At 38.2% G+C, this 22,785-nt stretch overlaps 2 protein-coding genes across 7 annotated transcripts in view; one reads left to right on the top strand and one right to left on the bottom strand.

Annotated features, from left to right (window-relative positions):
• Window positions 1-6,876, top strand: part of KIF2A (kinesin family member 2A) — a 119,023-nt gene extending 112,147 nt beyond the window's left edge. For all 4 annotated transcript variants that reach the window (XM_003340570.4, XM_001381330.5, XM_007486377.3 and 1 more), the window contains one exon: window positions 515-6,876. In XM_003340570.4, the coding sequence (XP_003340618.1) occupies window positions 515-600 (86 nt within the window). In that variant the 3' untranslated portion in view covers window positions 601-6,876. The remainder of the gene's footprint in view (window positions 1-514) is intronic.
• Window positions 3,714-22,360, bottom strand: DIMT1 (DIM1 rRNA methyltransferase and ribosome maturation factor). Of its 3 annotated transcripts, none has more exons than XM_001366110.4 (12): window positions 22,196-22,360; window positions 19,890-19,963; window positions 15,971-16,057; window positions 13,920-13,981; window positions 13,731-13,824; window positions 13,598-13,647; window positions 11,035-11,158; window positions 10,811-10,903; window positions 9,770-9,834; window positions 7,555-7,618; window positions 6,726-6,832; window positions 3,714-4,525 (listed from the first exon to the last, which is right to left on the bottom strand). In XM_001366110.4, exons 1-12 carry the CDS (start codon window positions 22,260-22,262, stop codon window positions 4,483-4,485), a joined length of 930 nt encoding a protein of 309 aa, XP_001366147.3. In that variant the 5' UTR covers window positions 22,263-22,360; the 3' UTR covers window positions 3,714-4,482. The 3 variants fall into 3 exon arrangements, with proteins under 3 accessions (XP_001366147.3, XP_056680849.1, XP_056680850.1); XM_056824871.1 differs by lacking the exon at window positions 22,196-22,360 and adding an exon at window positions 21,848-22,092; XM_056824872.1 differs by lacking the exon at window positions 19,890-19,963 and having other exon boundaries at window positions 22,196-22,357.
• Between the last annotated feature and the right edge of the window lie 425 nt (window positions 22,361-22,785).

Below are 22,785 nucleotides of genomic sequence, written 5' to 3'. Positions count from 1 at the left end.
AATCACTAAATTTTCTGTCACTAATTTTTCATTATTTAGACAACAAATACTTATTTTGGTTATACTATTAGCACCATTGTTAAACTCCAAAGTAACACCTTAATGTTCATCAGTGCCATTTATTCATTATAGCTCCTCCATTTTAAGGAGGAAATGTGGAAATAGGGTTTAGGGGGAAGATAGGATAAGAGAAAAGAAGCCGGTTGATTAAAAATAAAGGTCTAGAGTATTATATACCAGTGGTGTCAAACTCAAATTGAACTAGGGATCACTAATCCATATATAAGGATCCATTTGCTTATTTTTTTTTATGTAATGTTATCCATGTTTTATTGTATTTTTATTTTGTCAAATGTATTTTTTAATCTCCATCAGTGGCCCTGTCACCTCTGTATTAGACCTCTCACTATTTGCACATATTAACCCCAGCTGCCTATGAAGAACACAGTTCATTGCAATTCTCTATACCTGCAATTAAATAATACCCACTCCTTTTTTCTCTTCTTTTCCCAAGATAAAGTGAAATCTTTCCGCGCAGCTCTACAAGAAGAAGAACAGGCCAGCAAGCAGATCAATCCGAAGAGACCCCGAGCCCTTTAAAATGGGCACTTGCTGCTAAAGAATCCCCGGAGCCCTCCATACTCTTAACATTTATTGGTTTGGCTACGAGGGCCATTTGAACATTTATAAACTTTTTTTAAAGTATCTGTGGAAATGTCCTGTTCTTCACCTCAATGACATTTCAATTTATGTGAAACACTCCTTTGTCTACAAAAATGCTTTCTAGTCCAGGAGGCACAACCAAACAAAATTGGGATTTGTGAAGCTTTTTGTTTAATGATTCATTCGTTCAAATTGTGAAGCTTACATTTGGAGATCCTTGCCAATTTATTTTCTTTCTGATAATGAAGTATAAGCCTGTGGACTTTTCCTTTAAAAGAAAAAAAAAGAAAAGCCACAGCATTTCATTTGAACTGTTCAATTTTCCTACAGAGACCAACTGAGCAGTTTAAAGTTGTGTTTGCGTGCATGCATACCTCATCAGTGATTGTACATACCTTGTCCTCTCCTAGAGACAGCTGTGCTCAACTCTTCTAGCTCTGTGCCTTGCTTAAGGCTACTGACCCTAAATTTCCTTTCTGAAGCACAGCCTTAATAAATGACATTCCTTATTTGTCAGTGTAAATTAACTTTAGCGTGTGTATATTTTTAATGTGTGTGAGACTTTTTTTGTGTGATTTATTTCACTTTGCAGGATGTGCCATATCACTGAACGGAACTAAAATCTGTGACAGTGGACAAAGCCACTGGACCATTCCATCTTAAATGTATAAAAAGAAAAAAATCTGGAATTATGAATTTCAATATCAGAAAGTGTGGTTTCAATTTTCTTAGCATTTTATTTGTAAAGGACAGATATATAAATTAGTTGATGTAAAATAAAAGGTAACAAAATGATGAGAAGAGTTGTATGTTGGGGTAATAGAGATAAGCGATATGTGTGCCAGTGTGATATTGATGAGAATAATAGTGCAATTCTGATTCTTAAAAATGGGTACGATTACTTAAATGGTACAACTAACAATCTAGACAGGTACCCTTTTCGGTAGTATACTGTTTAAAAGAAAGTGGCTTCTGATGCATGTGTTACATTAACTGTGGTCATTTATGGAGTCATACGGTTGCTTTAAGGCAAAAGTAGCAAATGCATATTTTCCCCGTATGGTGAAATCAGCTAAAAAGTGGGGTGGCTGTGCCATGAAGAACATATGCACATTTCAGCTCCTTTAAACACCCATTTTATGATCAATGTCACCAAGAAATTTAGTTCTCACCAAAGTTATGGTGGGGGTATCCTGCACTTTTTAGATGGCAGCACCTTCCCCCCCCCCCCATCTTCAAAGGAGGAAGGTTTGCAATTTCATGTAAATATTTTATTAGGGGAAAAATTATAGCTCTCTAGGAGTTCTCTCTCTGTTCTCCAGACAGAGTCCAAAAAGTAGATTAACAAACTCTCCGTAGGAAGTCCTGTTTTAGTTTACTTTGGGAAACTGCTAGCTCATTTAATGCTGAGCAGCAAAAGGGAAAGCAATGAGTAGAGAGCTAAATGAGCCAGATTCACCATTTCAGTATTTGCAACCCCTATAGGAAGTTTGTGGGAAGCCCTTATTGCATCATGTGGGAAAAACTCCTAAACTGTAAACATAAAAGCTGAAATACAAATGTAGATTTTCATAATGTGTTTAATAAATTAAGTTATGGAATAACTTTTAGAGATGGGAATTTACTTTTATGAAATTTTCTTGTAAAAACATGTCTTAATTTCTCCTCCGCCCATTTTTGAATCGGGTGTGCTTAGAGTTTAGAGCTAAGAAATGCTTGGAATACAGAGTTGTCACTCTCCATATCAATTTTGAGACGCCATTTTATATAACAACACAACAAATTTAATGAATTTAATGCCTTATAGCTTTGCATTAAGTGAGTGGGGATAAGAATTTTGCATGGGAAAAGCTGAAGGCTAGCTAACTTTATAGAAATTGTTAATATGGCAGTTTTGACAGGCTTCTTTATGAAGGCAATGTTAAAATAATTTCAAATCTGTAAAGAAATAAAACTCAGGCCATCTGTACCTAATTTAACTTGAGTTAATAAAAGGATACATTTAGCTCTGCATAGCATTTTATTTTGGGAATGAAAAAAAAGACTAGGGAAGGGCTGGGCAGAAAATGTGGTTCATTTAGGTGGCTAATGGACTAATGGACATTTAAAACTTAAGCATGCCCATCAAGGACCGCTAGCCTTAAATTTCATAACAATATAGTGTGGCTACCAAGGTTGGGGTGGGTACATTGTGTTCAGCCCTGAAGTTGAGGGAGTAGGATTATACCCATGCGCACATAGCTAATGATGGGGTTAAAACCAGATCAGACTCCCCATCCAGCCTCCTTTCCACTTTACAAATATTCAAAAACACAATCATTTATCAAAAAGGATGATTTCTAATTTAATTTTTGTTGAAATATTTCTGCTTTTGAATTATAGTGATATAGTGAGATTGCCTAAGTTGTGAATCTTGCTTGAAGCAAATGTGATTATACATTGACAAGCATCACTATGATTCTAAAGTATGACTGGGCACATTAAAAACATGTTTCAAAAACTTAGGCTATAGACTTATATACACTGTATAAGTATGGATCTATTACTACCCATATATGAACATTTCAGGTTCTAACAGGCCTGCAAAAGGTCCTTACCTTCATGCAATTCATAATTTAGAATGCTATAAAATTATATATTTTGCCAAATTATAACTATTCTCAAGTGAAGATAATTGGAAAGTAAGGGGGCTAACTCATACACTACAGATAAAGAGCAAAAATATCCAGGGTTCTAAAAAGCTGGATAAAATGATAATAAAGTATAAATTCTAGGCTGTTTATTTTCTGTGCTGTCATATAAAGTGATCTCACAACAGTAATTTTCCATTAAATCCACCAAATGAATAATCCCAGTTGCTTTAAGTATTCTAAAACAAAAGGATTTTCCTCATCTAGGAATTTTCCTTTGTTAACAAAATCAGGTTCAGGCCTACCCTTATGAATTATGATAGAATTTCTTAAAATCAAAGTAGTTTACGTCTTTCCTAGGTATCTTATATTTTCCTTAAACAGTACTTTTTAACGAATGTTAAAGAAGCAAAGCCAAGCAAAAATTTGGAGTTTTATTTTCTTTCAGTTATTTCTATGTGTACAAAGTACACTATAGTGGCATGATTTTTGTGAGGTGACTGATGGAAAGGATCTTAAGAGATCATCTAGTCTATAACTCCCTCATTTGAACAGTGAAGAAATTTGAGGCCCAGAGGTGAAGTCTGAAGTCATAGAGCTACTGAGTATCAGAAATAAATTGAGTATACTACTCTACCCAATGCAATGGAAAAGGAACTTGGCTCCAGCAGGTAAGAAGGGTCAGACAGATGAATACATGAAAAAGAAAAGTTCATTAGAATGAGGGAGGTGAATGTGAGATAAGTGGAAGACTGTGGATAATGAGAAAAATAATGACAAGGCGCTCATCTATCCCAATATATAAGCAAAAGAGGAAAAGGCCTGTAGAAACAGCAGTCATTACTATCCTAAATGTTAGTTTTAGGAGATGAACACAGAAGCGAGATGGTCCACGTGTTAAGTTTGTGCGTGTATTGCGGCTATTAACTTTTGGAGAAAATTGTGTGTGCTCCAGAGGGTCAATAACTTGGCCACTCTATGCCCAAAGTTACATAAAATCTGAACACTTATAAAAATACACAACTATTTTGACCTTAAAAACAAATAATACTTCATGAGAGGGTGAAACCCGTGAGGTGTTTGGTGGTTATCCTTGTAAAAAAATAGAGATTTATCTTCATTATATCAGTAGTCCAGTAAGTAAAATTAAAGCTTCTTATTGAGACTGGAATTTTCTTTTTTTGTCTGCTTAAGAAAAATGGATGCCTTCTGCATTGAATCCATGTAGCAATCTGAAAAAAAAATGAACATGAAAAAGGCAAATGATAACTGGAAGAAGGCCCATCCTGCTTAAAATCGTGTGTGGCCCCTTAAGCTTTGGTCTAGTCTACAAATAAGATGTCAGAAAACAGAATAAAGTCTAAGCTAAGAGCCCACAGTTTAAGCAATATTTGGTTTTTACATTTTAAAGTACAATAAAAAAGTTGACAATATAATGTAATAGATTTGATACATAAAAATACTGACAAAGAGCCCAGATTCAAATACTGCCTTTTTCAGATGTCCTCGCCCTGTGGCCATGGACAAGTCAATTTTTTCAGTTCTCCAGTGAACTGAGACGTCTGAGGTTCCAAGTGAATTAGATGTGCATGGGGTGGAAGAATTCCCACACCAGGATATTTTCCCAGATGAAATAATACGTCAAGATAAAAAACCAAAACAGGTCACAAAATATATAACTGACTTTCGGAAAAACCTGTTAGGATTTCTTTCAATTACTTTTCCTTGATTTTAGTGTATTCTGATGTTAGGGTCCGAGTGGAAGACCACCCCAAGGAACACATGGAGACAATGCAATTCAGGCAAGGGGAAGTTTATTGCTAACATGCTAGGGGAAGCTCAGCAAGTGAGTTCCGCAGAGGCAGAGTGGAGTTTAGATTGGTTAAAGCAGTCATAGTTGAGTTACTTGATGGGGAATGACAATATTTTTGGAATATTCTGCTAATGATTTTGGCTAGGTTAACATAACAAGTGGGAGATGCTTGGACAGAAATGAAAGGTGGGCTATTGTCGGCATACCCAGGGGCCAGGCGGGCGATGGTCGGCATACCCAGGGGCCCTGTAGTTCCTGGGACTTTGCACAGACTGTTCTGTCCTCCCAGACACACCAGAGTGGAGGTCAATTGATTTTTTACTGAATAACACTGAGATTTAGATTTTGTGTTTCAGTGGAAGACTTAGTTTGTCAGCTACGGTTTAAATCTATCAAGGTACACCGCAGATCAGATTTAGAACTACAAGGAGCATCAGAGACTTTTCTACCCTCCAAATTACAGGTGAGAAAACAGGCCTGGAGAGCAGCAGCTTGGCCCAGGGTCACCCAGGCAGTCAGCAGCAGAATGAGGATGGAAACTCCAGGCTCTTCATTTCAGATCCATTGCTCTTCACTGTATAATGGTGTCTCTCTCACAGGAGAATGGTAATTATGTACAGAAAAAAGGTTGTTATATGTATAGATGCCAATGGAAGAGTAGGGATTTCCCACAGTTCCTGTAAAGGTTGACTTAGGTGAAATAAAAAAAAAAGGGGGGGAGGGGGGAGAGCACAAAGCCCCCCTAGGACCATTTCTGAACTGCCTTCTGTGTGCCAAGCACTGTACTGAGGGCTGAGGATACAAAGAAAGATAAAAGACGGCCCCTGCTCTCGAGGAGCTCCCCGTCTAATGATGGAGGCAGTGTACAAACAAGCTTCCTAGTCTCTAATGTTCGTGCTATACTTCCAAGTGGGCAGGAAGGAGTTGATTGTGGCGATTGTAAAAAGAAGGATAGCACACTGGAAAGAGAACCACACCCGAGTTTAACTTGCATTCAACACTTTCTGGGCAGGAGCACTGCCCACCATTCAATCTGCAAACTTTGTGCATCATCTAACTGCAAGATTTCTATCAAACCATATTTATCAACACAGCTAAGGCGAGCAGAGAATTAAGACAATTACTAGTTTGCTTAAGGACAAAATTCTCCCTAAACCTCCATGAGACCATTTGTAAACCCAATATAAATGATCCAAATACATAGCTTCACTGTGGCTGCTGTGAGCCGGCCTCAGCTAACTGAGGGGCCACAAGCAGTGGTTAGCACCAGAATAGGAAGAAAAGACGTGAGAGTCTCTTCCTTGGGATCAGATTCCTATACCTCAGCTAAGGAAGTTTTGAAAATAAATACCTTATTAAACGGACGAGCTCCAAAAAGAATATGAGCGCAGGTTAGTTAAAAATCCCCCATAACCCAGAGGTTATCTATTGGCTTTGACTGTTCCTCATTACAGGTTCTACACCAAATATTCCATGCGATGGAAGTCCTAAGCAACAGGTTTTCCAAGTAGCCCCATGTGGCTCTTCTCTAATGGCCTTTAAATACAGCATCTGAAGGTGTCAAGAGTTCAGAAATGCAAACATGTCTAAGCGATTTAGAAAAACAAAAATGTAATTACCTGATAAAGTCATCTATGTCCATGGAACGGGCCCTTTTGTCGCTAAAACCTGTATCCATTAAGATTTTCTGTATTTTATCTGCAATGCTGAAATCTTCTGGTATTGCCTATCAACACAGGTTGCAGAATAAACGAATGTGATATCTTGCAATGCAGCCACTTTGACTCTTTTTTGGGGGTCCATACAAATCACCACATAACTTTTTGTTTATTTGTGGTAATATGGAAAGAGGTTAAATGTACAGGTAAAATGAACTTTGAATATTGGTTACAAAGGGACAGTGAGATGCTTTCCAATACAAATTCTCTGATCCTATAGTTCTAATCAGGTGACCTTCTCCCATACTAATAGACTCAAATCACACACATTTTTACTGACCTAACATTACTATCTCTAAAATAGAACAATTTGCAAATTCTGCAAAACAAAATTCATTACTACACTTCTAAAATATGTTATATCAAAGAATAAATCCTAAAGGAATTTTTCAAAAAATACACAGTTCTTTTACATGCTATCCGACTATTACAAGCTCATTACATTTACAAGCAAAGTTCTAGCCTCAAACTTCCAAAAGTTTACATGGAAATGGGGTTTGAAGCCGATTACTGGTATACTCCTTGCAACAGTGAAGGCTCACATCTAAACCTAAACATATAAAGTTGCAGTCCCACCAATCTACCAGAAGCAGAATTAAAATGTTCCCAGTGGGGAATGATAAGCACTGTAACGCTTTGTTACATTTGATACAGAATTTCCTTGAAGGGAGAGGTACATCATGAAAGAGGTTGGCCTAAGCTCACTACGACAGAGACTTTTTCTACTTACAATGTTATGGACCGAACAGTGAATTCGGTAATTTTTTTCCAAAAGCTGCTGGACTGCACTGGACCTATGGTGGTGATGCAAGACAAAATTAGTTTCTAGGAAGTTTTGCTTTTATAAAATTTTTTAAATGTTTCATGTTTAAAGAAATGAAACATTCACCAAACTGGTCATGTTTTAGATTGCTTTAATTATAAAATTCACATATTTTAATGACTAACATTTTTATATCATTATATGGCTTACAAATTGTTGACAAAAGATCAAAGGGTTGAGAGTTGGAAGGGGTCTTAGAGATCATTTAGACCAATCCCTTCATTCCCCTGAGGTTCAATGAATGGTGGTGACTTACTCAAAGGTACAAAGCTACTTAATGGTTGAGCTAGAATCTGTACATAGGTTGTTTAAAACCAAATTCTGCCATCTTTCTGCTACCCCAGACTGCCACACTCTTAAATCTATTATTTGACTTGTTCCTCATAATATCATAGTTTAGGTAGCCAGTAAAATTATGTCCACTTTATAGGTTATAAAACTGAGCCTCAAAGAAATTATGACTGCCACTTACTAGCTATGTAATAAGAGTCAGGATTCAAATCTAAGCCTCCTAACTCAAAATATCCATTGATCTTTGCTTTTTTTGGCAGCTGCCTCCATGACAACGAAGGACTAAGCAAAAAGGAAATAAGGCTTAAAAGGATCCTTGTTTTCTGGTTTTGGTGAAACCTAAGATGTGTATGAATTGAAGATGGGTGAATTCAGCAGAACTGGGGAAATAATTTATACAAGAACAATACTATAAAAACTAAAAGCTCTGAAAGACATAGGAACTCTTCTCAATGCAATGACCAACGATAGTTCCAGAAAATCAAAGGAAAAACATGTTACTCACTTCCAGAAATAAAAGGAGGCCTTATAATTCATATATATACACACACATGTATATGTATGTATATATTATAGTCACATTTGTGAAGATTAAATTTAACTCTCCCCTGATTGTGAAAATGAAATTAATGAACTCTCCCCTGACTGTGAAGATTAAATTGTAACCCCTGCCCATTTTTAGATTTAATCACTAAAAGTGTAAGCACCTCATTCACACTTGAGTGGGGGAGGTCTGTGGCCCACAGGTGCGATAGTGGATGACAAATCAGAATTGACTGATTGCCTCCTGGGCAGTCCTAAATCAGGACTTCAACTATGATAGATGTAGAATTAAAGGAAGACACAGGAAGTGATGCAAGAGAAAGTGTCTTTAAAAGGGAGTGACAACTTCCTGAGTGGAGTTCTACTGGCAGTTCGTTCTTTCTTTGGATTGGAAGCTGGTGGAGAATTTGCTGACTGGACCCGAGACGTGGTGAGTGAAAGGTTGACTCCTTTCATATTGGACTTTCTGAAGTGACTAGCCTCAGAAGAGACTTCCCCAGGGCCTCGGCTTCGCCAAGGCCTCAGGACTAACTCTCCCTGCCCAGGTTGATCTAGGGACTGGGAGTAAATTGCTTAGTGCGTAAGATAGGTATCTTACCCTATCCTCTCTCTGATTTTCTTACTTCACTTTTTCTATATTTTGTAAATAAATTGTAAATAAATCTTTTTGGAATTAATATAAATTCCTGGCGACCCTATTTTAAATATAATCCAGTCCAACCTCTTTATAATTAATCTCTTTCCCCCTTTACACATTCTAATCATAATTATATTTATGCTCATTTAAAAAATAAGCATTTTAAAGGTACTAAAAAAAAAAGTACTCCTATTTTGAATAAATTCAACCTGAAATATTTCAAGAACCCCCTGTAACCTCAAATGTAGTACTTCAATTCAAACTAAAACAGGAGGGTTGCTACAGAAACATGGAGGTGCTGTGTTAACCATATGGGGAGCCATGACAGAGATGGAGAGGTCCAGTAATCAGTAGACCAAGAACCATGAGGTTGAGTTAATTTGGGAGCATGTTGAGTTTGAAATGCTTCTGACAGGCCTTTCAGAGAGAGCTTGGCAGTTGAGATTAAGATTTGGGAGTTTTTTAGGGAAGGCTGGCCATCAGAGCTCAGAGAATAAATGACATTGCCAGGAAAAAGTGAATTAATTGCCTGCCTGGCTCCTACAAATACAAAGTGATTAAAAAGCTTAGCCATGTCTGGAAATGGGTGAACTATACATTGTAAAGTTGTTGTCTATACTCCATAATTAGAAACACAAGAGGCGAACTTACTTAAATGCAGCAGAGAGAGTTTTGTTTTTCCTCACAAATGTTATCCTCACTAGACCATCCCATTCCTGAAACAGATTGATGATATCAGTCTCACACACCAAAAAGTCTGCAGTTTTCTATAGTCTCTCCAAAACAAAACAAAACAAATCAAACCAAACCAACCCCGTGTTAATTTTCCCTAAATAATAATGATTAAGGGGCAAATGTATAATAACAAAAAGCTTCTGAACCAAGATAAAAAGTAGTCATTCATAAGTAAATAATATTCAAAACTCTTTCCTACTTCATTTAAAATAACCACAGATAGAATAAAATACCTGGGTGTATGCCTGCCAAAACAAACTCAAGAACTACGTGAACCATCACTATAGAACGCTTTTTAATCAAATAAAGTCAGGTCTAAATAATTGGAGGAATATTCATTGTTCATGGATGGGCAGAGACAATATAACTAAAATACTCCTACTGAAATGAATCTATTTATTCAATGCTAATGAACTGATAATTAGAAACATGAAAGACATAATCTATATATTTTGCCAGATAATGCTTTCTATAGTGGGGGGAAAGGAAGAATTGAATCAAAAATTAAATTGAAAAAAAAGTTGCCAGGAATCCTTGAGAGGTTGTAGGAAAAAAACAAATCAATATGGTTTCTTATGATGCAGCCTGAGCAAATCACTTGAACCTCTTCTGGTGAGGACTAGTAGCACCCACCTTCTCATGTGAGCAGGCCCCTGCTTACAATGTTCATTTTCAAGAGGGCAGCTGGGTGGCTCAGTGGATTGAGAGCCAGGCCCACAGACAAGAGGTCCTAGGTTCAAATCTGGCCTCAGACACTTCCTAGCTGTTTGACCCTGGACAAGTCACTTGATCCCCATTGCCTAGCCCTTACCAGTCTTCTGCCTTGGAGCCAATACACAGTATTGATTCTAAGATGAAGGTTTTTAAAACAACAACAAAAAACAATGTTCATTTCCATTTGAATGACAGCCCTATGCTCTTGTGCAGCCAAGTGGCCAGGTTTTATTTTCACCTTACCTGGAAATTGATAGGTGGTGGTGGGTTCTTAGGTTCTATCCTTACCACACTTGATTCAACTTTTGGTGGTGGTCTGAAGTTATTTTTCCCAACCTGTTCATCACAAAATGAGCTTCAGGTCATTTATTTATTTATTTTTGCAATTTAATGACCAAAATCATTGTACTCAGAAACTCAGCATGGGATGAAGGGATCAAGCTAACTACAGGTTAAATTTCACTTACTTTCATCAGATGATCCACTCGTGCTAGTAACTGGGTATTAATGGAAAGTCTGCAGTATAGCTTGTCTCCTGGTTTTGCAACCAAACGGAGAGCAAATTCTCTCTGGAACATAAGTATAGCACATCTGAGAAAAAATAAAATGAGAAAAAGAAAAATGCCCACTTTGCACTAAGAATATATAACTAAATAGTTATTCAACAAAATGTTCATTTATCACATTTAAAGCTCCATGCTAGGCACTAGAGATCCAAAGAAAAAGGAAAAGGGTCAGCACAGAAATCAGGAGAGGCCTTAGGACACCTAAGCTATAAAGGGAGGAAGCGGTCAGGAGAGGCAGAGGTAAAGGAAGCCATTCCAGACACAAGGCTAAGGCCAGGGATGGAAGATGAGGCTCTGGTTATGGGGCAAAGCCAAGATGGCAGAGTAGCAGACACTGGCCAGCTGAGCCCTCTTCACCAAACTCATCCAAACAGACCCAGAAAATAACCTTGATAGGTAGATCACGGGAAAATAGAGTAAGCAATTTGTCCAATCTCGGGCAACCTATGGAGATACAGAAGTCTGCAGCTTGTCGTGAAGTGGTCAGCTAAAGAGCACAAGCCCACTGAAATACTTCAGGAGCAAGGGAGAGGCTGTGTACCGGGGCAGGAGATCTCAGACCTGTCCTGGGGAACAACCAGACTCATACCAAGCCTCTTCAAAATGGCAACTGGTGCCAACTCTGGCATCCACTACCCAATTCTAACTGAGGAGGCCTGCGCCAGACGTGGTGTTCTCAGGCAGAGCTTTATCTTGGTTCCAGCATTTAGCCTATCTTGCAGAGGGCTAAACAGGGCAAAAATCCTAGATCAAAGAGGAGCCTAAATCCTGAACTGACAGGAGATAAGAAGTCCAATGGCATTCTAGTTTTGTTGAGGCAAGAACTTGCAGAGTTCAACGGGCAAGGACAACAACCAGACTCTGACCAACATCAGACTCAATACTCCAAGAAAGCAGCATCTGGAAAAGCCCAGCCATCTACCAGAAGTGCACAGAGTCTGGCCGAAACATCAAGTCCAAAGTCAGGAAATAGGCTGAAAGAATAAGCATTCCAGCAACAGAACTACTATGATGGCAAGAAAGCTCAAGATATAAACTCAGAAGATAATGAGTCAAAAAATACCTTGGAAAGCCTCAGAAAAAAATAGAACTTAGGCACAAAACCAATTATAATTTCTGAAGAGCTAGAGTAAGAGATTTTTTTCTTTAAAAATTAAAAAATATTTTTACAAACAAAATGAGAGTGCTTGAGGAAAGAAAAAAACAAATGGAAAAGAAGTGACAGAATTAGAAAGGGAATTAACAATTTGGCCCAAGGGGTACAAAACCCTACCCAAGCAACGAACTTCCTAAAAATGAGAATGGATCTAACAGATGTTAAGGATTCTAGGAGATAACAAAAAATGAATCAAAAGGCAAAAAAAAGAAGAAAATTTAAGTTATCTTACAGCAAAAACTGACCAGAAAACTGATGGAGGGGAAAAAAATGAAGAATCATAGGACAACCTGAAAAATATGACCAAAAAGAGCCTTGTCTAGAGCCATTCCAAAAAAGATAGACTGAGGTACACAGTTTGAACAAGATTAGTTTATTAACAATGACAAATAGAACTGTTATAAAAGCCGCTCAACTGACAATCTCAGCAAAGCCAGTGACCCCAAAAGGAGGAAGGGTTTTTCTTTATTAATAAACTACAAAGAAGGGGTCTTCTTAGTAGGCACGGAAAAAAGGTGATACATTGTAGCGTTGGAGCAGGAATATTATTAATTCTTATACTGAGAATAGCATGCTATCATAGGTGAGGTTAATCAAGACCCTCTCTAACAAACAAGGAATTATTGTTTTATGAAACCACCTACATCTTGCTGTCTTTTCCAGGGGATCACCACTAACAGACTTGCTATCTTCATGGAAGAGAGTAAAAACTCCCATAACTACATAAAGCTAAGAAAGGACAGACTACATATCTTTTGGGGACGGTAATTCTGAAGGGCTTACCAAACAGATACCAAGGAAGTACCTTAGGGGTGAGCAACAGTAGAAAACAAAACTGAAAAGGCAAATTTGGCAGCAGAGTGTGAAAACCAATCAGGAAAAAGTATAATGAATTGTAAATGTGAAAAGTACAATGTAAGAGGCTGGGGTCATAGATACCAAAAAAAAGAAGAAAGAAAGAAACAATTCTTCCTCTTGAGGAGTTTACATACTAAAGAGGATTTAATTTATCTAAGAGGCAGTGGAGAGACCTGGAAGTCTCTTGAAATGAAGAAAAGTCAAGCTGGGCTTTAGGTAATTAGTTTGGTCACCTTAGATGAAAGAAATGGGGAAGTAGGCAAGGACATTACTACAATAGTGCAGGTATGGGGTAGAATGGGATGGAAAACAGAAGGACATTTATCTACTTTTCCTCTCTGACTTCAATAGCATTTACCTGACATTTTAGGGAGGGGCACATTGAAAATAAGTCAAATAAAAGCAATCAGTTTTTCTGAAATACTCTAGAAACTCAGTTTTGTCACATACCTAAAAAAAGGTCTATGCAGCAAAAGTTTGAAGACAAATGGAGAAGAGATCTGGAAAAGAGAGAAATGATGTGATTCTTTAAAGAAAATACAAAAGAATTCCAAATTATGATTTGTCTGCAACTGAAGCATACCTGATAAGGCAAGTTTGCCACACATGCATCAAAGAATGGTAAGTCGGTTTTTAACACATCACCAACCATTACTTGAAGTTTGCTTGCCTGGGGCCTGACAATTGGAGAAAAAAAAGTTTTTTTAATTATATAAACATGATTTCAGAAGACCTTCATAAGAAAACTACTGATTCTACTATTTATACTCACGTTCCCTGGACTCTTTTGTGAAGTTCAGCTACTAGACGTGGGTCAAGTTCACAGGCAACTACCTAGAGTAAATAAAGAAGTGATAAGAAAATATCTTTAGTTAAACATGGATTGATCATTGGCATTCATTATTCCAAAAGTAAAAATCTCAAACATGCTTTCTAAAACACTTTTCAATTCATTACATCGCCCTCCATTCCCTGTAAAAAAAAGGACTTTAAAATACCTTTAAAAATAAAAATTACAAAAGTTATCACAGTTATGAAAAAATGCTCTAAATCATTAGTAATGAGAGAAATTCAAATTAAACTTACTCTGAGGTACTACCTCACACCCATTAAATTGGCTAACATGACAGAAAAGAAACAGGATATATGCTTGAAGTGATGTGGAAAAACTAGGGACACTAATGCACTTGGTGGAACTGAAAACTTGAATCATATTGATCAACAATTTGGAACTGTGCTCAAAGGGCTATACAACTCTATATAACCTTCAATCCAGAAATATGACCAATAGGTCGACGTCCTAAAGAGATCAAAGTAAAAAGGAAAGGATTTATATGTACAAAAATATTTAGATTTTGTGGCAAAGAGTTGGAAACTAAGGGAATGCCCATCAACTGGGGAATGGCTGAACAAATTGTAGAATACAATTGTGATGGAATACTATTGTGCTATAAAAAATAGGGGGCGTGGGGAGAGGTTAAATGGCGCAGGAGATAAGAGCCAGGCTTTCAGATGAGAGCCTGGGTTCAAATATGGCCGTAGCCACTTCCTAGCTGTGTGACTATGGGCTGGTCACTTAACCCCAATTTCCTACCTTAGATTTGATACTTAGTATCAATTCTAAACCAGAAGAGTAGTAGGGGAGGGAGGGAGAGAGAAAGGAAGAAGGGAGGGAAAGAAAAAGCTTTCAGAAAAATCTGAGATGACTGATATGAACAGAGCCAGGCAAATATTGCACAAAGTAACAGCAAATATATATGATGATTACTGTGAGACTTAACTACTCTAAGCAATACAATGATCCACAGCAATTTTAAAGGATTCAAGATGAAAAATGTCATCCACATATGAAGAGAACTATAAAACGAAGTCTTTTTTTGGCTAATATGTTTAGTATGGAAATATATTTCCCATCATTTAACAAGCATAATTATATTGTTTGCCTTCTCAGTGGGTGGGTAGGAGCTGCAGAGTATGAGAAAATTTAGAACTCAAAATAAAAAAATGAATGTTAAAAAAATTACAAAAATGGAAATATAGTTCATTTTCTTGTTAAAATACACCAAAAATGTCACAAGAGCACCATTCTTTAATCTAGCTCAAAACAGTATAGAGGCAGTCCTCAATGCCATTACACCATTTACATTCATACCATTACATTTCTATGCTGTTAATATATTTGACAGAGGTAATACTAATAATTACTATATATAGCACCATAAGATTTGCAAGTCACCTTACACCAACAAAACACAAGTATATTCTATCTATTTTAAGCTAAGGGATGGTCTTTTGAAGGTAAGATAGCTAATGACAATCATATAAGTCACAGATACATCAGATAAGTCTGAAATTGAAACTGACATTTTTTTAAAACTAAGGCAGAAAAGTGGTGATAAGGGCTAGGCAATGGAGGTTAAGTGACTTGTCCAGGGTCACACAGCTAGGAAGTGTCTGAAGCCAATTTTGAACCCAGGACCTCTAGGCCTGGTTCTCAATCCAACGAGCCATCTAGCTGCCCCTGAAACAGATTTTAAACAGCAACCTCAACTGGGTATCTATGTACTATTCAGAAAAATTCCCACCAGATACTTGGCAGTTTGATCATGAAGTCAACTGGCAAGAAGTTTTTTTGAACAAGGATATTTTCTCTAGACCATTCACATTGGGGCAAGACTTCAGAAGTTATATCAAGAGTTAATTCCGATTCACTGCAATTCATAACATTAAATTTTTCAGACTTTTTCCCCAAAGCTGAAAAACACACTTTAACGAACGGGTTCCTTTTAATATCAAAATGTTAGTAAAATCCAAAATGCAGACCTTTTTAGCTTTTTCTAGTAGTTTCACAGTCATGTTTCCAGTTCCAGGACCAACTTCGAGGACTACATCTGTTGGCCTTAAGGCAGCCTAAAAACAAGCACAAAAATCTTAGGACTTTATTGCAGACGTAGAAATGAATATTACTATATAATATTATATATTATTATAATTATATTTTTATATAATATCATTTATTTTATATAATATATAGTATATTATATTAATTATATATATTAATGATATTATATATATATATAAATGTGAGTTATCAAGTGACTTTATAACCCCAGGAAATCTAGCTTGGTGATCTTTTTTTTAAACCCATACCTTCCATCTTAGAATCTGTACTGTATATTGGTTTCAAGGCAGAAGAGGTTAGGCGATGCGGTTAAGTGATTTGCCCAAGGTAACAGAGTAAGTGTCTGAGGTCAGATATGAACCCAGAACTTCCTGTTTCCCAGCCCTGGCTGTCTATCCCACTGAGCCACCTGTCGCTTCTAGCTTATCAAAGTCTAACAATGAATTTATCCTGGCAGTGTCAAGGCTCAGATTACAAAGTGGTATAAAATCCACTTCCTATTTCAAAGTCCTACGATTGTGATGTGAAATCACTTCTTCTACCAATATTGATCAAAAGGCCTCCACAAATTAATGGATGTTCTACCAGTTGCTGTGGTTAGAAATGTTCATCAAATGTAGCTGACTTGGTAATAAGACTTTCCGAAGGATGTCCCCTGAACAACAAGCAATGTCTGCAACAAGATGCTTTTCCAGTGGGGAAGGAAGGTGAAGGTCTATAGCTATGATGATCTATCTACCTTGACATGGTGAGGCATTTAAGTAGGACTTCAGTACCAGCTGAAATCTACACCACTCCAAATGCAGGAAAATTATTATACAGGTTATACAAGTATGGCAACCTCACCAAGACTCTTCAGGGTCTTTCAAACTATTTTTCAAGTTATATATAAAGTTTGTCACTAGATTTTGTTTACATGTTATTACCATATGCTGGGCTACTTATAAGTGAAAGGATGAAACAAACTGCTTCTAAAAAGCTAAATTTAGAAGCATCTTCTTGAGGAAAGATAACTAATTCTACTTGTTCAAGTCATCCTATCTTCTCTAATAATCTGCTCTTTCTGTCATCCTGACTTTTCCCAGTTATTTTCAGTCTCTCCCTCACATTTTCATTTTCTGCTATCTACAAACACACTCATGTCTCCCCCACCCTAGAAAAAAAATTATTGGAATCCTTCCATTTTAGCTAGCTATTGTCCTGAATGTCTTTCTGCCCTTTGTACCTAAACTCCTTGAAAAGGCCATCTACAATAAGTGCCTCCATTTTCCTCTCACCGTTGTCTTCTTAAACCTTTATGTCAGGCCTTATTCCACTGAAGCCACCCTTTCAAAGTTACTGATGATCTTAGCTGCCAAATCCAAAGGTCTTTCCCCCCTAGTCTCATTCTCCTTGACCTCTCTGTAGCCTTTGAGCCTGTTGATCACTATCTTCTGTGATATTCTCTTTTCTCTAGGTTTTGGGGACACTATTTTCTCCTGATTTTCCTCCTATCTATCTGACTGTCTCCTTTGCTGGATCTTCTTTCAGATCAGGTGACCCAGAAGGTTCTGTCCTGGTCTTTCTTCTCTTTCACTTCTACCCTCCTCCACTTGGTGATCTCATTAGCGCCCATGGATTCAATTACTATCTCTATGCTGTTTACTCTGAAATCAGACTTTGTTAACTCAGTCTCTCAGAAAACCACCTATCTCACATCTCTAGCTATCTCTAGGAAATCTCAAATGGATATCCAGTAGTCATCTTAAATCCAGTATGCCCAAAACAACTATATTCCCCCCTAAATCCTACTTCCCAGTCCTCCATCCCCTACTAATGAATGACATCCTCCAAGTCTGTCAGGCTCACAAATCTAGAAATCTCCCTGAATTCTTCATTCTCTCATCCCCACGTCCAAGCTATTGCCAAGGTCCTTCGATTTGCAACATCTCTAAAATAACGTCTGGTGCTGTAGCGCCAATTCTCTTCACTTTCAATGTCTTGGTTACTTCATTAGCCTGCTGGTGGGTCTGCCTGACTCAATTCTCTACCCAATCCATCTTTCATTCAGCCATGAGAGCGATTTTCATAAAACATCTGATCATACCTTATTCAATAAACTCCAGGGGCTTTCTATTGCCTCTAGAAACAAAAACAGTAAGCTGTTTGGCATTCAAAGCCCTTCATAACACAGCCCCCTCCTACCTTAATAGTTGCCTTCCCCGTCACATACTCTTCAATCCAATGATATTGACCTCTTGGTTGTACAAATAAGATAGCCCATCTCTCCACTCCAAGCATTTTCTCTGGATATCTCTTCCATGTCTAGAATACTCCCCTTCCTTTGCTCTGATTACTGACCTATTTTTTTAAAATTCCCAGCTAAAATTCTACCTTCTACAGGAAGCCATTCCTAATCAGTTAATTCAGTGTCTTCCCTCTGGTAATATTTCCTATTCATTCTGTACATAGTTTGCTTTGTATATACTTGTTTTCATAGTGTTTCACCCATTAGATTGTAAACTCTTTGCAGTCAGGGACCATCTTTTGCCTTTTTCTGTATCTCCAGTGTAAGCATAATGCCTGGCACACAGTAGGTACTTAATAAATGTTTATGAATTGACTATGGGAACATTTGTATATAGCCATGCAGAGTAAAGAAAGCAGAGTCAAAAAAATCCAACATACACACTGATTACAACCATGTTGGCATACACTCTTTGATTAGGGAATGCCAACATATGCAAGTGAAAGAAAGCAAGTAACAATAACACAATCTCTTTTCATGCTATTATGGTGGGTGGATTGCATATTTGTTTGGGTTTATCTGCTGTACCATCTACACAAATGATTTCTAAATCTATATATCCACCATTTACGTGCTGAAATCAGGTTGCAGATAGCTAAATATCCACTGAACATTTTCACCTGAGCATCCCACAAGCATCTAAAAGTCATTATTTTTAAAGGAGAATTCATTATCCTACAGCTGTCCTTCCTCCATACTTCCCTGTTTCTGATGAAGGCAATAGGACTATTCTAGTCAATTAGGTTTGCAATCTTGGAATCATCCTCATTTTTCTTCTTTCCTTTCACACCCTCCTCCCTCAATCCCCATATCAACTCAACCCTGTCTATTCTATCATCAACATATCCCTTACATAATTCTCTCTATTCATATGGCCACTAATAAATTTGGTCTCCCTTCTTACCTTTCACACAGCAGCTAAAATAATATTCCTAAAGCAAAAGTTTAACTGTGTCACTTCTCCAAAATCTCCAGTGGCTCCCTATTCTTGAAGATAAGTTACAACTCCTTATCGGGGTAATGACAGTCTTCCATGATCTGGTTCAACTTACCTTTCAATAGTCTCACAAATGACTCCTCTTCATAAACTCTACATTATAGCTAAATGGTTCTACTGTTTCCCAAACTCAACATTCCGTTTTCCTGTTTCTATGTAGTTACAAAAATATTCCATACCCAGTTGTTCTTTCTGTCCCATTACATCTCAAAATCCTTATCTTCTTTAAAAAGTCAGCTCAGATACCAAAAAAGCCTTCCCTACTTCTCCCCACTTGTTAGTGCTGTCCCCTTCTTCAAACAATCTATTTCCTTTTCTTGATTTTCTTACCCACATTAGAATGTCAGCTTCTTGATAATAAAAACTATTTCACTTATTTTGCCTTTGTATCTCCAGCACCTAGCACATGGCATGTGCTTTTAACACATTTGTTATATTGAAGGCAATATGTGAAACAAAATGCATTGTTGTATCTAGCAACTTTTTCTAAAGAGAAGACATTCTAAAGAAAAAAGCATTGACTTTCTTTTCAGTCTTCAGTACAACTTATACAAACCTTATCAATGATGCTATTAACAATGAGAGGATTTTTCAAAATATGCTGTCCAAGTCCAGTATTAAACATGACACCTATAGAAAACCACAAACCAAATTTGTTATAAAAGTCATACCACCACATCATTTATAAAATGGATTGCATTGATTGGGGAATGGTTGAACAATGAAATCTATTACTACCCCAAATGTAGGAAAATAAGGATTATGACTTGGAAAAACAGCCAGGAAAACTAAGAAGAATTGTTGTGAGGTTGCTATACCATGTATATAATCTTATTAATAGTTTTCACTAGGATTTTGTTTATATTTGTCATTACCACATATTGGCCCAAGTTAGAAGAGAAAGGGCTGGAACAAGCTGATTCCAAAAAAAATTGATATGGGAAATATTTAGATGATCTTCTCTTGAGGAATCTACATGTCTTTTGGGAAATGACAGAACAAAAGTGAATGTAATGGAATTTATACTGGTCAATAAGAAACAAATAATATGAAGAATTCTAAGAGGAAAGGGAAGACACACAAAATGAGGAAGAATAAAAAAATATAACCCAGAAAACCATATACGTGACCACAATAATGAACAAAGAACAAAATAATGATTAACAAAAATGAACCTTCCTTCTTTAGAGGAAGGGAACTATGGACATAAAATATTACACATACTGTCAGGCGCATTTTATTTTTTGGTTTTGCTGAACCATTTTTTATCTTTTTTATTTGTTGTTACAAGGGATGTATCCCTGGAGAGGGAAAGGAAAGGAATAAAGTTTTATAACAACAAAATACTGTATGTCACCATTTTTTAAAAATAAGTTTTTATAGATGTCTTTTGTTTCTTTCATTAGTATCCCTTCCCCTACCCCTCAAAGAGCCTCATCCCATACATGTTATTATTAAAAAAATAAAATAAAATGAAGGTGTTGGATTAAATGAACTATAAGGCTTCTCTTCCAGCTTTAAAACCCTGTGAGTATGTGACTGGAACTAATCATGAAATCACAATATTTGAAACTGGAATGAATCTTACGGTAACCTTATCACTGAACCAATATAAAAACTGCAGTCCAACAAGAAAGACAAAATGACAGCAGGCAACAACGAGAGCCAGATTCTCTATGCCCAATACTCTACATCCACTGTCATGTTGTCTGGTACATACTGTTCTTACTCTGCATGTATGGATCTTGTGTTGGAAGGGCCCTTAGAGAATATCTAGTCCAACTGCTTCATTTTTTTATAGATGAGAAAACTGAGGTACAGAGAGGTTAAGTAATAATTTAGAGATAAGTGGTGGAGGTGAGATCTAAACCCAAATCCTCAAATTCCAAATCTCTTGATTTCTGCACTCCACCATAAGCACGGTAACCTCTTAACTACCTTCTCTGGATCACAGAAATAATAACTAGAAGATGAGCTCTGAACTCAAGTCCCCCAACTCCAAATCCACTGATTAGAGGCAGGTAGGTGGCTCAGTGAATCGAGCGCTGGGCCTGGAGTCAGGAAGACCTGAGTTCAAACCCAGACTCAGTCTCTTACTAGCTACGTGACCCTAGGCAATTCACTTCACTTCTGCCTGCTTCATTTTCCTCATCAATAAAATGGGGATAGATAATAATAGCCTCCAGGGTAAGGACTCAATGTGATAATAGCAGCTGACACCTGACAGACTCTGTCTCAACGCTTATTCCCTCCCCTTCGCACTCTGCTATACAGACTCAGACATCCCAATCTTCAAACCACATGCTGGACTATAAGTTTTTTAAAGACTCGCGTAGAAATAAATATCTCCTTCGTATGTATGCCCCGAGACCAGGGTCAGAGCCCCGCACACAAGTCCTTAACAAGTGTTCCCAGACTTGCCGGTTATACACGATCCAGGACTTCCCAGGAGGCATTAGAAACGGCGGAGAAAGCCAGGAATCTGAATGAGGGGGAGATTTAAGCCAATCTCACCTGAGTCGGGCAACACCGTGGCCTGCCAGGCTAGGCAAGCTGTCCGGACACTAAACGCCTAGCCACCCCAAGCCACTCACTCGCGGGGAACCGAGCCCCAGAGCCAGGGAAAGCCCGGCAGTTCCTCCTGCAGCGGGCTCAGCGTCCACACTCCCCTCTGCCCATTCCGCCAGGGCGCCCCAGAGTGTCAGCATTCAGCACAGAGCACACGGGGAGGATGCAGGGATCGGCTCCGCCCCAGGAGTTTCAGGCCTGGGAAGGGACAGGGGTGGGGGAATTATTGGGTTCCATTCATAGGTCCCTGCCTTCCTCGCCCTCTTCTGCTCATTCCTCCTCGCAGTGTCTTACCGCCAGCGCTTTTTTGCTCCAGTCGCTCCCGGCGCCGGCCTCTGGTCACCGACTTTGCCTTCGGCATCCTGCTAAGGGGAAGCGAGTTCTGTCCCGAGAGACCAAGCCGAACCACCACTACTCCCGGAAGACACGTGGGGGAGGGGTCCGGGAACAACCCCAGCCTCCTTCCCCGCCCCTTCTCCCTCCCTCGTGGTCCACGTGTTATGTTTTGCTGGGAAATGTAGTTTTTGCTCCCTAGATAGACAAGAGAAAATTGGAGGGAATGACCTACAACCCCCATGAAGCCTCGCGCTGTCTCGTTTCGGCTCTTCGGATTGGGCGATCCCGGGAGGAAACACTCAGAACGGCTGCGACTGAGTTGCAATCTGGGCAGGCTCTGCTGGGCGTTTAAAAAGTTGTTAGAATCTTGGAGTAACTGGACGGGATGAGTCTGAGGGTTGTTTCGCGTTCTACGCGTGCTCTATTCCTGTCAGGCCCAGGATGCCACAGTCCAGAAAAGAGAGGGTGGGTTTTGTAGTTAACAACCCGCTTCCCCAAATCATTGGGAACTGGGAAATGATTTGTGGACATAAAGACTGTGTTATGTT

The sequence above is a fragment of the Monodelphis domestica genome, chromosome 3, assembly GCF_027887165.1.
Source record: "Monodelphis domestica isolate mMonDom1 chromosome 3, mMonDom1.pri, whole genome shotgun sequence".
In the NCBI taxonomy this organism is placed as follows: Eukaryota; Metazoa; Chordata; class Mammalia; order Didelphimorphia; family Didelphidae; genus Monodelphis; species Monodelphis domestica.
This window is presented reverse-complemented; position numbering and strand designations above follow the sequence as displayed.